The 19,482-nt window shown below is 43.1% G+C and overlaps 1 protein-coding gene across 1 annotated transcript in view; it reads left to right on the forward strand.

The window, feature by feature from the left end:
• ADCY8 (adenylate cyclase 8) overlaps positions 1–19,482 on the forward strand; it is a 305,922-nt gene that overhangs the window by 185,468 nt on the left and 100,972 nt on the right. Inside the window, exon 8 of the mRNA XM_040432058.1 lies at positions 12,318–12,515. Within this exon, the coding sequence (XP_040287992.1) occupies positions 12,318–12,515 (198 nt within the window). The remainder of the gene's footprint in view (positions 1–12,317; positions 12,516–19,482) is intronic.

Below are 19,482 nucleotides of genomic sequence, written 5' to 3' on the forward strand. Positions count from 1 at the left end.
CAATAATGGGGGGTTTTTGGCAACCCCCCTTCCCCCACACTTGGACCTGTAAAGAAAAGATTACTTACCCACTTTGCAGCACCGGCTCGCCGCTTCTTCTCCTCAAGGCCTTCAATGGTTTGCTGGTCTCCCTTAATGTCAACATCCCAATTGACGCATAACACAATCACTGCCTGCGATGATTTCAAACTGGATGTTGACATCGAGGGAACCCAACGGAGTATCGCAGGCCTGGAAGAGAAGGAGAGCTAGTGGCAGGAAGCAGTCGGGGAGGAAGGGGGGTTGCCCAAACTGTCCCATTCTTGCACAATCCCTTTAAGGCCTCTGAAGGTATGTCAGAGATGGAGCAAACATGTACTGATATCGGCCATCTGGAGACCCTGTGCACCAAGAATGCCCTCCTTCTTTATGTGTATCTTCCCCAGAGCAGAGTCTGCTCCCACAAAGAACCTGTAGCACCTCAAAGTCTGCTATACCACCTAAAAATGGGATAACTGCTGAGCCCATGGCTGATTATTCAGATGTGCCTCAGATTCTTCGCTCTCCAGGCATTGGTCTACTTATTACTCAGACTCCACTATAGCTGGTGGCCCTACTCTCCCCTTGCTTACTGGGGTTCCCACATTCGACAACTTCCAAATAAAAACAAGACTTTCGCACACTCATTTCTGAAGTTAAAGATCCTTTCCGGGCTGAGATGATCAGCAATGATCAGACAAGATGTTTAATGCATTGGTCAATACCACAGTCAGCTTGAAGAGGATATCGGGAAGGGGTTAAGGAAGAAATCATGGCTAAGGCATGTTTTCTTTGTCATTTGTCATATTGACCTATTTGGGGCTCAGGTCCCCATTTTCGTATAGCACTAAGACCATGACTGGATATGCTCTAGAACATGACGTTCCTCAAAGAAGGGGTTTCTGATTTAGTTTAACAGCGAGTAAGAATGGCAAATTAGCTACTCACCAGTTCTGATCCCTCACGAATAGCCCGGCTATTTCACTCCTATTACTCATCCTTATTCTGTCTCTTTTCTACCCTCCCATCAACAGACTACTGGATGAACACCTACTGTATCTGAATTTGCTCTACCTACTTTATCATCAGGAGCTTTAGTGATTGAAGATCTGAAGATCTGAAGGGAATGATTGGAGATTTGCCCGGTGGTAAATCCCCATGTCCCGACAGACTGACCTAGCTATACTATAACACATATGGGGGCATATTGTTTCCATATACAGTCGTGGCCAAAAGTTTTGAGAATAACACAAATATTAGTTTTCACAAAGTTTGCTGCTAAACTGCTTTTAGATCTTTGTTTCAGTTGTTTCTGTGATGTAGTGAAATATAATTACACGCACTTCATACGTTTCAAAGGCTTTTATCGACAATTACATGACATTTATGCAAAGAGTCAGTATTTGCAGTGTTGGCCCTTTTTTTTCAGGACCTCTGCAATTCGACTGGGCATGCTCTCAATCAACTTCTGGGCCAATTCCTGACTGATAGCAACCCATTCTTTCATAATCACTTCTTGGAGTTTGTCAGAATTAGTGGGATTTTGTTTGTCCACCCGCCTCTTGAGGATTGACCACAAGTTCTCAATGGGATTAAGATCTGGGGAGTTTCCAGGCCATGGACCCAAAATGTCAACGTTTTGGTCCCCGAGCCACTTAGTTATCACTTTTGCCTTATGGCACGGTGCTCCATCGTGCTGGAAAATGCATTGTTCTTCACCAAACTGTTGTTGGATTGTTGGAAGAAGTTGCTGTTGGAGGGTGTTTTGGTAACATTCTTTATTCATGGCTGTGTTTTTGGGCGAAATTGTGAGTGAGCCCACTCCCTTGGATAAGAAGCAACCCCACACATGAATGGTCTCAGGATGCTTTACTGTTGGCATGACACAGGACTGATGGTAGCGCTCACCTTTTCTTCTCCGGACAAGCCTTTTTCCAGATGCCCCAAACAATCGGAAAGAGGCTTCATCGGAGAATATGACTTTGCCCCAGTCCTCAGCAGTCCATTCACCATACTTTCTGCAGAAGATCAATCTGTCCCTGATGTTTTTTTTGGAGAGAAGTGGCTTCTTTGCTGCCCTTCTTGACACCAGGCCATCTTCCAAAAGTCTTCGCCTCACTGTGCGTGCAGATGCGCTCACACCTACCTGCTGCCATTCCTGAGCAAGCTCTGCACTGGTGGCACTCCGATCCCGCAGCTGAATCCTCTTTAGGAGACGATCCTGGCTTGTTGGACTTTCTTGGACGCCCTGAAGCCTTCTTAACAAGAATTGAACCTCTTTCCTTGAAGTTCTTGATGATCCTATAAATTGTTGATTGAGGTGCAATCTTAGTAGCCACAATATCCTTTCCTGTGAAGCCATTTTTATGCAACGCAATGATGGCTGCATGCGTTTCTTTGCAGGTCACCATAGTTAATAATGGAAGAACAATGATTTCAAGCATCACCCTCCTTTTAACATGTCGTCTGCCATTTTAACCCAATCAGCCTGACATAATGATCTCCAGCCTTGTGCTCGTCAACATTCTCACCTGAGTTAACAAGACGATTACTGAAATGATCTCAGCAGGTCCTTTAATGACAGCAATGAAATGCAGTGGAAAGTTTTTTTTGGGATTAAGTTAATTTTCATGGCAAAGAAGGACTATGCAATTCATCTGATCACTCTTCATAACATTCTGGAGTATATGCAAATTGCTATTATAAAAATTTAAGCAGCAACTTTTCCAATTTCCAATATTTATGTAATTCTCAAAACTTTTGGCCACGACTGTATAGTTATAATGATACAGTATCTCTGACTGTGTGTTACAATCCTATATCCCTCAACCTGGGAAGACCCCTCTGACTGTTCCAGCTACTGGCCTATCAGTCTTTTAAATTCTGATTTCAAAGATTTTCGCCAAATGACTCATCAGTTGCTCGCTACAGCTCCCCTGTGCTCCACCACCTTGAGAAGGGAGTCTTTTGAACTCTGAAAAACATTGTCTATCCTTAGAAGTTCCAATAAAGAAGTTATCCCTTGCCAATTCTGGTCGTGTTTCTGCACCAAGTGATGGCCTTATTCAGGTGGATTTGAAGACTCTTCATCCACCAACTTATTCTAAACATTGGCTATATGTAATGCCACCCATTAAGTCCCTTTATCACCACATCTTTATGTTGTAAGTATTGAGCCTCTCGCAGCTCAGATTAGAGAAAGCCCGAATATAAAAGGAATAAAAGAAATACCAATACGGGATAAATCCTTATTTGGAGATGATGGGCTTTGACCTCTTCTAACCCTGTGGTTTCATGTCCCCATTTACATCAAACCCTTGATCATCATAGGGGACTACCGGGATATAAAATAAGTAATGCCAAGGCAGAAGTGTTACCCATTAATCTACCCCCAGCAACGTAAGCGCCTGTCACGGCGGGGAGCGGGGAAAAACCCCCACCGTGCAATGGAAGTGGCTGCAACGCAAGATAGCAGGGCACAAGGAGCTGGTCACCACCTAAAGTAACCCTGAGCTCTCCCTGGACTCCTAGCGCATGAGCCACCTCAGATGGTAAGGGGGCTCATGCTCACGAACCTAGGACCCTACTATCCCTGTAATGCCCTAGGCCAATCGACAGGGCAGAGACCACCCATTCATCCTACACCACGGATGAAAAGGTGTCTCCAGAGACCCAGTGGCAGACAGGAAGCAAGACCATGGGATAAACAGTATGGCAGGTAAGTTACAGAGCAACATAACTATGCAATCCACACTTACCTGCCGGAGCCAAGATGGAAGGAGGCTCCAGGCTGGGAAACCCACAGTCTTGTCTTCGCTTAAACCCCTCCGGGAAAGCACGCCCCTTGCGGAGCCCAGACAGCACCAGAAAACCTCCATACACCAACCACACCAATACAACATACACCAGGTGGGGGAGGAAAACAGAGACACACCGGAGGGGACACACAGCCAGAGCAAGGAATCAATATAATAAATAAGGGTGACTCACACAAAGACATACCGCCAGGGAGCAGAGCTCCTACTCAGGCAGACAACAAAATAAGACTGACCACAGGCTCCAACACACCATCATATAAAGAGGCCTGAGGTCACACCCACCACACCTAGCAGACACACCTAAATTAACCCAGTGACCACCAAAACGGGGAATGCACCAAATAAAGGAAAGTGTACGTGCAAACAGAAAACTACACGTTGCCCCCGGCAACCAGTCTGCACGCAACAGCCTCACGGTCAAGATAAATTGGCCGTGACAGCGCCTTACAACACACATACCATAATGCTTTACAAATGAAATCCATAAAATATTTACGGACATATATTACCCCTCCTTCTTTGAGCTTTTATCACGCAAATTTTCCACCATCACATAAAGATATGAATCCCCTTTTCAGTAAATGGAAACCTCAGTCTTCACACTTCACTTTGGTCAATTAGCGGCAATTAAGTTGTCTATTCTTCCTCGATTTTTCTATCTCTTCGAAACATTGTCAATCCGTATCCCATCAGGTCGTGTCAGGTCGGCATTCATTAATTTCTTCTGGAATGACGGTTGTCACAGGTTCTCTAAATCAGTTCTGACGGCCGCTAATTCCAATGGCGGTTTAGCCCTCCCGAACATCTCGTTACCCATTTACAACACATAGCCTCTTGGACCATGTTACAGTCTTACAATTGATGGACTGAGGTTGAATGACTTTGGCTCACTCAGCCGATATACCATCTGTTAGTCTTAGGCCCCATGCACAAGACCATATTTTTGGTCCGCATCTGATCTGCATTTTTCGTGGATCGGATGCGGACCCCTTCATGTCAGTGGGGCCACAAAAAGTCCAGACAGCACACCACAAAAGAGATAGAACATGTCCTATTCTTGTCCGTTTTACAGGGTGGGTGAGACGTGTGGAATGGGAAAATGCTTGACGCACATGGCTGGTATCCGTGTTTTGTGGATCTGGTACGGTAGGGAGATTTGGTATACATGTAGGATTAAAAACCAGTTGGCCACCCTTCATTCGCCCCTTGCTCCCTTTATATTTACACCTCACCTGCCCAATAGCACCACTTCTGATATAGCTAACCCCAGATAACAGCTGGTTTATATAGTTTTGCAGATTTGAAGGACCCTTACTCTGATCGTTTACTTTCTTTTCAAGATCCGATATCTAAATATGGGATCCCTCAGTCCTCGGCCTTTTACTACCAACAAATTACTCACTGTTGCCAAACTGTCCTGGGATCCTCAACTCTACCATCCCTGACCTCTTTTGCATTGATTTCTTCAGGAGGTGCTAAGGCTGAAGGCCTTATGTCCAGCATTCTATTGAATGCTCCCGATTACCCTCCAGAGTATAAAAATTTGTGTAGGAAGAGATAGGAGGGTTGGTTGGGTAGGGAGACATCCCCTGACCTATGGAGGGTGGTGGTGTCTCAGGCATTCACAAGCTCTTCATACATAAAGAGAATCAGATTAAATTACTGATGACCCGGTATCACACTCCTGAGATTCTCCAGAAACTCAATCCTGTGATACCCAATGTCTGTTGGAGATGCTAACCTCCTAACGGAACTTTCTACCATATCTTTTGGGAGCGCCCGATCATCACCCCTATTGGAAAGAACTTGCTGAGGGTAGTTTTTGGTTACCCCGTTGATCTGGATCCACTCATACACCTCCTTAATATTTCCCCATCTTGGTCTTAAGAAGTACCGTGCCAAGTAGTTCTTCCACTTGCCAACTACTGCAAAGTGCGTTATTGCCCCTTTTGGGAAACGCGCTGCTCCATCATTGAGATCCAACCTGTACATCCGTGTTAAGGATCTTCATTCATTAGAAATATAATTCTGTTTACTACATTGTAGACCATCTTTTTTGTGCCCTTTCCATGTTCCTTTTTTAAAGTTGGATTTAAAAAAATACCTTTTTCTCTAGAAGCCATGCCTTTCCTAAACAGGACAATATTGTTTTGGCTTTAGGTGCAGCATACTGACACTGAGTGCTAAGATTTAGTTTATTAACAGTAATTACACCCATGTTTCCCCATTGTAGACCCACCCTCTTTTTTCAGGGTATGAATAGCTCACCTATGCCCATTTTGTTCCCCATTCACCCTTGTTATTCATGCCCCCCCTGTCAGGATAAGGCATCATTTATAATATCTGCATCCCTGAATTGCAATATGAAATCCAATGTCTGCAGCCTTTGCAAATAGTTGAAATAGTAATGGTCCCAGATCAGATCCCTCCACCCCACCCATATCATTAGAGTGTCTCTCTACAGGTTTTCGACATCTGGATGTAGCAAAGGATGTGTCTATTCTATCCGCTGACAGCAAGCAGAGATCTTGAAATGAAACATTATAAGTGTCCTAACTATTGTACTCAAAATAAGGAATGAGATTTGTAAAGGGACAGAACCTAGTATTAGCTGAATGCATCCACCAGGTCCAGTTTTTGGGGGGCATACACTGCATCCATTGAAAAAATAGGATTCCCTTGTATCACAAAGGCAGTGCAAAGTTCCTAATTCTTGGGTGCTGTACAGTAGAGGGTCGCCATGAGAGCAGTAGAGGTGGCATTGTTCTTAGTAGTGGCATGCAGAGCCATCCGCCACCATAGTATGAAATGATAATATTGCAGCTGCCAGCAGCCGCCACTAGGGGGAGTTTTTTTAAAAGACAGATTTATGATTGTATTCAATGGGAGCTGTATAACCGCGTATGGGTGCCCCCTATTTGGTGGATGCCCTGTCTATTTTTACTGTATACAGCCTGAAATAGTTTCTTTAGGGTAAATTTCATATTATATACACTATGCATTATCACCTATGCGTCAGATGTATAGAGCTTGGCATATATTGTGCTTACTGTGTAGCTGCCTTGTTCCAGAATATGTGAGTGCATACAACTGCCATGGAACCAGCAGCGTCCACCGCTCCATTCACTGTCTGTGGGACTGACGAGACAGCCAATCGCTGCACTCTGCAAGTCCATAAACAGTGAATAGAGCTGTGGTCATGAATGTGAATGTGTGTGCTATTGCTCCATTAACATTGGAGGGGGGGGCTTTCAGCAATTATACAGTTATCACCCGCCCCATTAATGCTGGTAAGAGCTCAGCATCCCCTGCTTTTGACCATAAGGTAAAATTATAAAATTCTGACTACCTGCAGCAACCACTAGGGGGAGCTTGTGGTCTACAGATAGACCATTTGACTATTAATATTATTATTATTATTATTATTATTATTATTATTATTATTAATCATTGTATCCATGCATTCGCTACAACCCTTAATAGAATTTTCCCAGAATTCTCAGTCTTCTGCTTGGGTCTTCAAGCCTCTGTGTGTCATACCTCTCCTCTTTTAATCTATGTTCATCTTGTTGCCGATCATCATGTTCCTTATTTCTCCTGACCCTGTGCTGTTCCTGGTATTGAAGCTGAGCCTTCAGTCACTGCTGCAATACCAAGCATAACCCGTAGACAGGAGTGGCGCTATTTCTGGAAGAATGCATCCACATTTCTCTAATCCCAAACAACCGATTTAACTCTTCCAACCACTGTTGTCTTCTCCAATGCAGGGTCTTCTCTCCAGAAAGAGATAAAGCTTCAGTTTGTAGCAATATACTTTTATACTTATGTGTATGTGGGTTTTGCTGGATCATCCCTTGGATAGGCCGCGAATACCAGATGGGTAGGGGTCTGACTGCTGGCATCTCCTCCGATCAGCTAACTGAAAAGTCTGGAGCACCGTGTCCGCTTTATTGTTTACCAGGCACAGCGCCATACATTTAGTAGTGGCTATGCCTGGTATTGCAGCTCACTCCCATTCATTTGAATCAGACTGAGCTGTGGAGTACTGCAGTACCGGGCACAGCCACTACTAAATGTATGGCGCTGTTCCTGGTAAACAGTAAAGGGGACACAGCGCAGGCCAGAGCCCTGCAGCCCTATAACTCCGCTGATCGTGAGGGCACTAAAGATAGGCCATCAATATTATATTCCCCTTAAAAGGAGTTTTCTGAGTCCTGTAAAAAATGGTTATGGCCCAAAAATGTAAAAATAATACTTTTGATTATACTTAAAATACTGATTCCGGCACCACCAGTCTCCATACAGTATCAAAATGATTAAAGTAGGTCCCCCTTCATTTGTCTTATACATTTCATCGTGTAGTAAAAACTATTGCCCTCCACTTCAGTACTATGTTCATTCCAAACAACCATAAGTCTAAAAAATAACTATAACTTTGACAAAATTAGTGTTAAATATTACAATTCTGTTTGCCTGCAGCAGCCACTAGGGGGAGCTTAAGAGCTTACTGAAGACTAATCCATCAGTGATTTCAGTCTCCCCCTTGTGGCAGCAGCAGGCAGATTTTTTTCATTGATCCCTAGGGAAATTGGGAAGTCTGAATCAAAAACTGGATCTACCTTTTTGATATTATGAAACTTATCAGCATAAATTTCTACCCAAAACCCAAATGCTGTTGGAGTTACCCTTTAAACGACACTGTTTACCCTAATGTCTGCCACAGCACTGTTAAAATCTATGGCGCCATGCTGGAAATTCCTGGTTATGGAAATCTGAAGCATCAATTGCATTACAGATTGCTGCACCCCGGTTCATTTTGGAAGGCTATGGGATGTGTCCGATCAGTTGGGGTCCGAAGACTGGGACCAGGGGTGCACCACCAATGAGGCCAGGTGAGGCAGCACCAGGTAGGGGCAAGAGGGGGTCAGCGGAAGGGCCATGGGCAATGAGCGCTTTCACTGTGGCAAAGGGGTTAGGTTGAGAAATTGGCAGCAGAAAGGCTATGTGCACCCCCACCAACTGCGAGAACAGGGGTGCTGTGTTCCCCATATGAATAGAGCAGTGGCCGAGCATGCACACTGCCTTTAGTTCATCTCTATAGTACTGCCAAAGAGAAGTTGCAGTATTCATATAGGATGGACCCCCATTCTCATGCCTGCTGATGACCCCCAATGATTAGACACTTATCCCCCCCTAGGTTTAAATTTTTTAATAATTTAACATAACCTCTGTAAATAAAACATGGCTGCTTCCTTCCATGGGCGGTGTGTGGTCCCTGGGACAAACTGCAATACCAGATACAACCCATGGACAAGGGTGGCGCCGTTTTTCTTTTTCTTTTTTCTAAACTCTCAAACCCTTTAAATTTTTTAAAGGATCTGTTTTGAAAACAAAAAAAAATATTTAGATGAGAAATAAGTTAGATGTATTTCGGATGCTCAGACTATATTTCCGCTCCAATGTAAATCACTTAATATCGTGAACTCGCTGCCTCCGTCCATACGTCTTTCTGCTGCTTCGGGGAAATGTGTACAGTTCCGAGCCTAATGCCCAGTATAATGTCTATTTTATATCCATTTCTCCTGTAGTCACTTCTGGAAAAGAGGCTTTTCAAGAGGTTAATTGATAACTTATCTTGCATTGGCTTTTTGGCAGTAATGTAATTTAGTGCTGCAATTAGATCAGTTCAGTGGCTTCATTCAGTACAATGGGGGCAATGAAAGGAAAATTCCGTCCTCATTGGAAACATTGTGTCATCTCACAAAAGGCCAGTTTGTTAAATTGACTTTTTCAGATTTGTAACATATGTCGCCGAGTGGCGAGATTTAATGAAAGTGAATCAGAATGAAGCAGCAAATGGAGGAATTATGATGTGGAATATCAATGGGCGGCTGATGACGGATGATGGGATGAGCTCAGTTAAACACTCTATCCATGGTCTATGGAAATTATGTATTTATGATAAAGAAAAAGGGGGGAGGGGGGGTAGTAGCCGTAGCATCCAATCAGATCACAGATTTCTATTTTCTATCCTGGGCTCCAATCTGGTTGGTGTAACTTTCCATTGCATGATATATGGCGCTCTTTTAACTGAAGTTTATACGGGTTGTCCCATGAAATATAGTCTACATTTTTCAAACCAGCCCCTGGAGATGAACACTTTTGAAAGTGCATGTAATTAAAAATCTTGTATAGCCACTGAGTAGTCCAATAAAATGGCAGCAGCCCGCTGGTCAATATCAGTATAGCACTCACATTAAAATGCAATGCACTATAGGGATAGTGCATTGTATTTTAAAAGCGATCACAAGATCGCCTGTTATAGTCTCCTTGCAGGACTATTAAGTGGTTAAAAAAAAGTAAAAAAATAAAAACAATGAAAAAAAAATCAATAAAAAAATTGCTAAAATAAAATCTCCCCCACATGTTTGGTATTTCCGCGTCCGTAACATCGTGCACTACACAAATATCATATAAATTATCCCCTATGGTGAACGCCATTAAAAAAAAAAAAAAATGACAGAATTGCTCATTTATTCTTAGTCGCCACAATAGCAAGCGATCAAAAAGTGTTATTTACCCCAAAATGATACCAATGAAAAAGTCATCCAGCAAAAATCAAGCCCTAGAAAAAAAAAAAAATAAGTTATGGGTCTAGGGATGCGGCAATACCAAAAAGATTTTATTCTTTTTAAAAGAAGGGATTTTTGATAGTCGTAAAACGAAAAAAAAATATATATATATAAGTATTTGGTATCGCTGTAATTGTACTGACCCAGAGAACGAAGATGTTATGTTATATATGCCAAAAAATGAACGCTACGCAATTTATAATGTAAAAACTCACTGGCTGTATTGCTATTATTTCACAAGAAAGAGTTAATAAAAGTTCATCAGAAAGTTATGTGTGCCCCAAAATGGCACCATTAAAAACTACAACTTGTCCCACAAAAAACAAGCCCCCATACAGCTACATAGACGGAAAAGTGAAGAAGTTATAGCTCTTGGAAGGCGACAAATGAAAAAAGGAAGGAAAACGCTTGATCAGTAAGGCCCAAAACAGGCCGGTCACTAACGGGTTAAGCTGGCCATACAGATTAAATAATGTTAGCCGAACCCACCTATTTTGGCAGGACCTGCCCACCGTCTAATTTTTTATTGAGGCCTCACAGCTCATCTCCAAATGCAGATTTCATTGTTTTCAATGTGGCCTTCAAGGGCCAAGAGCCACACTCTACCCTTTACCAAAAAGGAAGAGGTGGCTGGCAAGTAGACCTCTCTATTAGCTCAACACCCTGTGGCAGGGGGCCTTAACATTACTAGAGGGGAATCTTCTGGAAAGTGGTTACATGGAACATCTCTTGCTCTGGAGGACCTGTCCTGCCCTGTATTATGTCAACAACCCATTGATATGAACGGACACTATGTAATACTTCATTTCTCCTGTGGTGGCGCTGAAGAGAAACTGAACACTTACTGCCAGGGTTCCCCACAGATTACAGCCGATCACTGAGGATCAGGGCAACACTTTGTGATCTGCTTATTGTCATGGGAAAAAAATAAGGATCGGACAGATCCCAGTGGACAACCCCTTTAAGCTCTCTTGGCATTATGGGGCTTCAAGGCCTTTCAGCTTGAGACAATATCATCCAGTTGTAAATGCTACAATTATAGTGACGTCCCAAAAAATATTTTAAGTGGAATTCATCGGAAATGATCATTTTGTCATCATAAGATATGGGAACACTGGTCATTCTTAGAAAGACCATCATCTCTCAGTTGGCTTGACCGCTCTGTTGGCATGTTAATGTCAATTTTAACTCTTTGTAGTTCTTATTGTACTTGATATAAGCCTATTGTATTGGCACAGAATGTAGACCATTAAAATGGCCATAAAATCGAGTCATTCAGGAGGCCATGAATAGAACCTGCCATATACAGGGTCTGTAGTACTCATTGCATTATGTTACGTGAGGACAGGGCTCGAAAATTTACCAATGGCTTGTTTGATAACATGGTGCAAATTGATATTTTGTATCCTACAACCAATTGGATTCATGTGTTTAGAGGTCTAATAGTGAGTGACTAGTGGTACCCAACTGGTGGAGCCACAGGGTGGAGACCTTTGGTCTACTCTCCTTTACCATTGCTTGCTATAGGTTTGGCCATTGACCCCATCCATGTATCATGTTATTAAAATGTATCCATTTACTATATATCCACAATGAAGGAAGACGCGTGGTGAGGATGAGTCAACATTCGGCTCCATGAGGTCTTCGGTCGTTGTGTTAGTGAATGGATCCGCTGCTTTCTTACCACCTATGGTTGTGTATAGGTGATAGGTACACGACTTATTCTGCTCTTTTTACAATTGCATGGAATGCTGTTTTGACTTGCAATGCCTACATGATACAAGATATTGCATTTTTTTAACCCAAGGGGACTAGCAGTTTTTATTTTTTTGCATGTGCTTTCCCCTAGACTCTGGCTGCGCTAACAAGAAATTCAATAAATCTGCTTCCAAACCATCTTGCACAAGCTTTGCATGTCCAGTCTGGTCCTGAGGAGATTAACAAGCGAATAGAACACACCATCGACTTGCGGAGTGGAGATAAGTTGAGAAGAGAGCATATCAAGCCTTTCTCACTGATGTTTAAAGACTCCAGCCTGGAGCATAAGGTAGCTGAGTCTCGGTAGCAAGATTATATCGTCTATGTAACGGGTCTTTATGAAAAAAAAATATATATTTATAATATTTTGTAAAAATAAATTCCATGTTGTTACAAAGTGTCTAAAGCTTAGCCCCACCTTTTAAAGTGAACCCACTAGCACTTTAAATGAGTTCATCAGCATGAAGGTATACCAGTGAGAATAATCACATTCTCACTAAACAGCCCTTCAGATTACCAAACAGGGGGGGCTGAAAATAAAGCACTTCCTGTCACATGATCCCTCAAGTGCTAAAACGGATCAGCTGAATTACACATAACTGCAAAGTAATAGGCTACATTATGTGATTCTTTTTGGAGCTGTGGATTGGCCAGAGAGGGATCATGTGACTTCATGTGACTCCATAGGAGCAGGAAGTAATTGATTTTCTGCCCCTACTGTGGGGGGCTTTTTAGTGCATGCGGTAGTATAATTGTTTAGGACGTCCCACTGATGAACTAATTTAAAGTGACAGATTCTCTTTCAATCTGCAAAGAATGTTCTGATAGACATTTGTTCTATTTGTCTAGAATTACTTGATATTCTCCATTCATATCCAAAGCTGGTTTCAAAATTTTGTTGGTTGAACTTAAAAGGGTTGTCTGAGATTTTGATGTTGGTGGCCTATCCTCAGAATAGGGCATCAGTATCAGATTGGTGGGCATCCGACTCCCGTCATCCCTGCCGATCAGCTGCTTGAAGAGACTGCGGCCCACCAGTGAGCGCTGCAGCCTCTACCTAAGCCAGTGACATCACGTTTATCCATTCAAGTGAATGGGGCTGATCTGCAATATCACTCACAGCCTCTAACAAATGGACAACGCTGTGCTTGGTTAGCTGACAGGAGTGCCGCAGCGGGTGGTGGGAGTCTGACCCCCTATAATCTGATATAGACATCAGTATAGAAGACCCGGAAAGCCCCTGCAGTCATATCAGAAATGCCTCATTTACCATTTGTGAAGGGGTCATTGGACTTTCTTATGTGGGTGGGTGGTTCATGTTTCCTGGTGGCTTGAGTTAAATACTGTAACGTAACATGAATTTAAAAAGATTTGAGAATAATTAGGCTTACACAGGCTAAGTGAATAAATATATTTACAAATTGTGATCAAATATATGATAAAACAGAGAAATCACATACAGAATAATAAAAAGTAAATAAATATCACTAGCCTGAATATGCAACATGCAATATGGGGTGGCACTCCGGTCGCCGTGTTGTAGCACATGGACGACACCCCAGGGTGTACAAGAGATAGGGCAAATCAATACTTACATCCTACCTAGAATGAAGTCTTCAATGGAGTGCCCTGAGTGAATGTGTGTCACAAAGTTTAAACCTTTTATCCCCTCCTCCAGTGTGCAGCACACATGCCTCTGAGATCACTCAGGAATATTGTCTTATCAGCACAATGGGGGATGGGTACTACATTACAAGGCACATCATTACACAGAATGGTAATAATAAAAGGGAACAAAATTAAAGGAACAGAACCAATCAGTACCATTATCCTTACAATACAAATACATAAGGATATATGAGCTCCCACAATGCATTGCTGTCTGGTCAAAGGAAACCAGTAAAATTTTGAATGCAACTCTCATTGTGACAGGGGTATAAAACATAGGAAACTCGCGATCAGTAAAGTCTGCAACTATTTTTTGTAGATTTAAATTGAGAAAATGTTGTTCGAAGGGGGAGTTTATATGTGGTTCCTGCTATCCTCTAACAGGTTCACCCTAAGGCAGCAGGTTGACATATGATAGTTTGCGGTTTCTTCAAAGATCTAAAGGGACACACCAGTGTAGTTATATATTATGTTATGCTTAGGGCAGGGGGCGGAGCATGACACCGATTCATAGAATATCAAAGAGGGAATCCCTGTCATGCCCCGCCTGCTCAGGCCCTGCCCTTGTGCATACAACAGTGTCAGTTTTGCCCTTTAATTTTTTAAGAATATTGAATACATGAATTTGTGATACTTTAGGAAGATTTTCTCTGTAATTGGTTGCTTTGTGATATGTGACAACTCAAGGACAAAGGACACTCATTTGATGACAGCGAGGTTTGCATCTTGAACACAAAGGAGGACTGGCTCGAATAGCGGTGGAGGGGTACGACATCTATTGTCTGCAACTTATAATGCTGTTCTAACACTTCTACCAAGGCAGTTTAATCACATCTAACAGCTTTATAGTGTGAAAAGCCCTTTAAGGGAACCTGTCAGCTGCCTGATCTACTGGCAGAGTGTTAAAGCAGGAGGAGCTGAGCAGATGGATATATAGCTTTGTGGGTAAATATTCAGTATAACGTGCAACTTATTGATTGAATCTCTGCTTTTTGTATCCTTAGGAGTCCAGTGGGCGGTCCTATCAGTGATTGACATGTTTTTATGCGCAGGGAAGGCTGTCAGTCAGTGATAGGACTGCCCACTGAGCTCCTAAGCAAAGAAAGAGCAGAGATTCAGTAAAATCTTTTCCCATAAAGCTATATATCAATCTGTTCAGCTCCTCCTGCTCTATAACATACCGCCACCGGACTGCTCTGTATTTTTATGGTGACAGGTCTCTTTGGCAACATTTGTTGCTTATGAGTTGTAGAACATGGGTGGATGATATATAAAGACTGAGGGAGGGGGATATTCTTATAATTTATAATGTACAGGCTGTGAGGGGGATGATATATGATATACAGACGGGGGAGATGATACTGTATATATGCAACAGGCGCCTCCCCCAGGGCCCTCTATAACACGACCCAGGTGTTAGAATGCCGAGTGGTATAGTGCAGCCTAAAATGTCTCTTTATGTGTTTAACGGTGCTCCTGCCTGGATACGACTGGACCCCAGGCTTTGGGGGGAATAATTGAGGGATAAAAGAATAACTGGAGTCCAGACCTTGAGATGAGGCTCAAAGGCAGCTTTACTTTGTATAAACGTTCTCCAAAACGGTTTACAGGCTTTGTCTTGGTTCCAGCAGGCTTTAGCATTAAAACTGGCAGGCAAACTCCACTCTGCTTTATCTGTTTCTCTCTGACTCTGCTGTACTGACGGCCTGGCTGTATAAATCAGCTTCTTCTGTATGCTGCACTTCACTTTGTCTGACTCTAGGCTATGCCAGGGAACTTTCCTCCTGGCTCCTGAGGCTTCAAGCTTTGGCCTTCATGGCCAGAAGAGCTTATGGTGCTCTGGCTGGAGTGGGCATGTCCAGCAGAGACGTGCCCCGGCACACCGTTCCCCTAGCAGGGAGTAAACTAGACTGACTAGAACTTCTGCCCCGCCCTTCCTGCAGGAAGTAGGGGGGGGGAGGGGTTAGAATGGAATGGAAGGTTCCATTCTATCTAAATATAGCTCTTCCGTGTTTGCTGACACCTGCTGGTGAACCAGGCACATTACACGGACAGTTACATAACATTAGAAATGCACAGTGTGGAGGACCTGGAATAAATGCATAAGATGACATGAGGTTAGACCAATAAAGACAGTAGCAAGGTGTAGAAGTGGTAACACCACTCTGGGGTGTTACATATACAGACTTAGGGGGGATTGCGATAATGTACAATTTACAGGCTGAGGGGAGGGATGATATATAATATACAGACTGGGGGGTGATATTTACAGACTGGAGGAGGGGGAGAATCTATAATATATATCATCCCCCCAACCTGTATATTTTATAACATATAGGCAGGAGAGGAGATATGATATACAGTCTGGGAGTGATGCTATAATATAAAATATACAGGTTGGGGGGATGGCATATATGATATACAGGCTGGGGGTGAGATTATATATAATATGAAGGCTGAAGGGGATGATATAATATTGAGTTTAACCTGTAAAATATTTAGATCATTATTTGGGTCCGTATCATTTTCTACGCCAATTTCAGGAAGCTGTCTTACATCTCGGAAGCTGACCAACATTTAGAAGCGCTGGTGGATCCGCCGAAGTTATGAAGAGACCGGCGCCGCTTCATAACTCCGGCGGATCCACCGCCAGCACAGGGGCTTACTAAGACCGGCGTCTAAAACACTGGTCTTAATAAATGACCCCCTTAATCAGTAAAAAATAAAGAAAACAAGGGAAGAATTGCAGTTTTTTTTATCTTGTAGTCTTCAAAAATTGAATAAAAAGTTACGGTAAAATTGTATATACCCCCAAAAAAAAATTGTTTGCCCATGAAAAGATGATGGAATTGCTGTGTCTAATCTCCCTATAAATCTTAGAATAAAAGTTAATCAATATTTTATGTGTTCCCCCAAAATTGTGCCACTGAAAAAACAAACCATCCCACAAAAAACAAGTCCTCTTACTGTTATTGTTACAGTAGTGGGTGTGGACACACTGTACCAACCAACCTCCTGAGATAGGCGCGGTGTGGTTGTTGGCTGACCCACGGGGGTCAGAGACACCAGTGTGCATCACTGAGGAGTCAGTCAAAAGATGTCATCTGAATACGGGCCGAAGTCAGAGCAGTCAGAGTATTAGCGTAAAGAGCAGTACGAGGAACAGGCAATGGTCAGGGCTGCGGGTGTGGAGTCAGAGTCGATTTTCAGGCAGGAGTTTAGTACATGGGTAGTCAGACAGGATATAGCACCTTCACTGATAATACTAGACACTAGAAATCTAAAGCTCAGGCATCCTTCTAAAGGGGAGGACAGTTGAAATACCCAGGGAACACCAGCCATTGGCTGGCTACACATTTGAATAGGTGCATGCTTGCCAATTAAGAAGCCGAGAGCAAGAACTCGTGCCCTAGGGAAGCGGCAAAGAGACCTACACAGAAGACATGCAGGCCACAGCCTACTGGGACATTCAGCTGTGCCGACAGCCAGAGTTGCTGCTAACAGAAGAGACTAGGTGAGTAGCTTGGCATCCGTGCCCACCAGAGAGAGCAGTGGCAGGCACAGACCACCAGCACAGCAGTACCCCCCCCCCCCCCCTTCCCCCTTGCTTTTGCTGGACTTTTGCATGACTTTACCACGTTCTTCAGGACCAAAGCCTTTCCAATCCAATAAGAAGTAAGATTTGCCTCTGATCATCTTCATACCCAGGATGCTCCTGAGTTCTCTCCAAGCTGATTGGAGAGGCGGTAGACATGGAACCTCTTGAGAACTCGTTGAGAACCACAGGTTTAAGAAGTGAGACAGGAAAGGAATTGGGTACACGCAGAGAGGCCAGAAGCCGTAATTTGTAGTGTACAGGACTCAGTCTTTTTATGACCAGAATGGTCCTATAAAACAAGGAGCCAGCTTGTTAGAAGGCACTTGAAGCTTGATATATTTAGAACCATTCTTTGTCACCTGGAGAAAACTGGGGAGGAGAACGACATTTACGATCAGCAAACCTTTTCATCCAAATAGTGGTTCTTTCCAGTGCGGTTTTGATCTCGTGCTAGACCTTGGAAAAACTCTCAACTTAAGAGTCTTCTGTGGGAACTCCAGAAGGTAACTTGACAGCAATAGGAATTTTGAGTTGGTAGCCATAAACAATTATAAAGAAGACTTGCCTGTGAACTCTCTGACATGATTCTTATAAAAAAAAAAACTCTGCCCATGGAAGCAGATCAGCCCAATCACCGTGGTGTGCATTGGCAAAATGGCAGAGGTAGTTAGTTGAGATCTGATTGATACGGTCAACCTGTCCATTAGACTAGGGTTGGTGTGCGGAAGAGAAGTCCAGGGTTTCTTCCAGAAGTTTACAGATGGCTTTCTAGAACTTAGAGGTGAGCTGAACTCCTCTATGGGACAAGATATGCAGCAGAAATCCATGGAGCCAGAAGATGTGATCAATAAACATCTTTGCTACTGATTGGAAGAGGCTAAACCGGACATGGGAACAAAATTAACAATTTTTGAAAATCGATCCTCTACCACTAAAATGACTGTGCATCTAGAGCAGGGATGGGCAAACTGCGGCTCTCCAGCTTTTGTAAAACTACAAATCCCATCATTCCCAGTCTGCCTACAGCTATCAGCCTACAGCAGGGCATGATGGGATTTGTAGTTTTACAACAGCTGGAGAGCCGCAGTTTGCCCATCCCTGATCTAGAGGATGCATCTGTAATAAAGTTCATAGCTATGTGCTGTCATGGAGCAATGGGAAAAGAAGACCAGCGGGTTTTTACTTCGGAGTCTTATTCTGGATGCACGTGGTGCACGCAGGAATGAAATTCTGGATATCTTCGAACATGGACAGCGACCAATAATAACTAGAGATTAAATTAGCAGTTTTATGTTGACCAGGATGCCGGATACCTTGGAACGATGCCCCAAAGATAAAACGAGTTTCCTCTTGGACTCTAGTACAAAGATTTTACCAGGGGAATGTCTCTCAATGTACTGGAGCCACAGACACGATTTTGGCAGGATCGATCATGTGTTGCAGTTTTTCCTCTTGGTCAGTCGGCTCAAAGGAACTCGATAGGGTGTCAACTTTAACACTTTTGTCTGCAGAACAGAAAAGAAGAAGAATATCAAAGTCTTTGTGCTGCAGATACTTAAAACTTTTGTGATCAGTAAAATCACTAACTAGCTCCCTCCAAAAGATAATGTCACTCTTCCAGAGCCATTTTGATGTCCAAAAGTTCTCTGTTACCTATTGAGTAGTTTTGTTCTGAAGTTGAGAAGGACTTGGGAAAAAACACATGTCACCATCTTGCCTGAAGAAACATTTTGCATTAGAACGGCCCCAGCTCCTGTGGATGCTGTGTCTACATCCAAAAATAACTACTTGGTAGTATCTGGGCAGTGAAGGACTGGAGCAGAAGAGAAGGCTTGCTTCAGGGTCTGAAAGGCGGATGCCATTTCTTGGCATCAACTCTCTTGCGAGTCAGAGCAGAAATAGATGTCAACCAGGTAGAAAAGTGGGTTATGAACTGTCTATAGTTTGTGAAAGTATTGGACCCCGCACAAATCAGATGGGCGAGGCCAGT

This window comes from Bufo bufo, chromosome 5 (assembly GCF_905171765.1).
Source record: "Bufo bufo chromosome 5, aBufBuf1.1, whole genome shotgun sequence".
Lineage (NCBI taxonomy): Eukaryota > Metazoa > Chordata > Amphibia > Anura > Bufonidae > Bufo > Bufo bufo.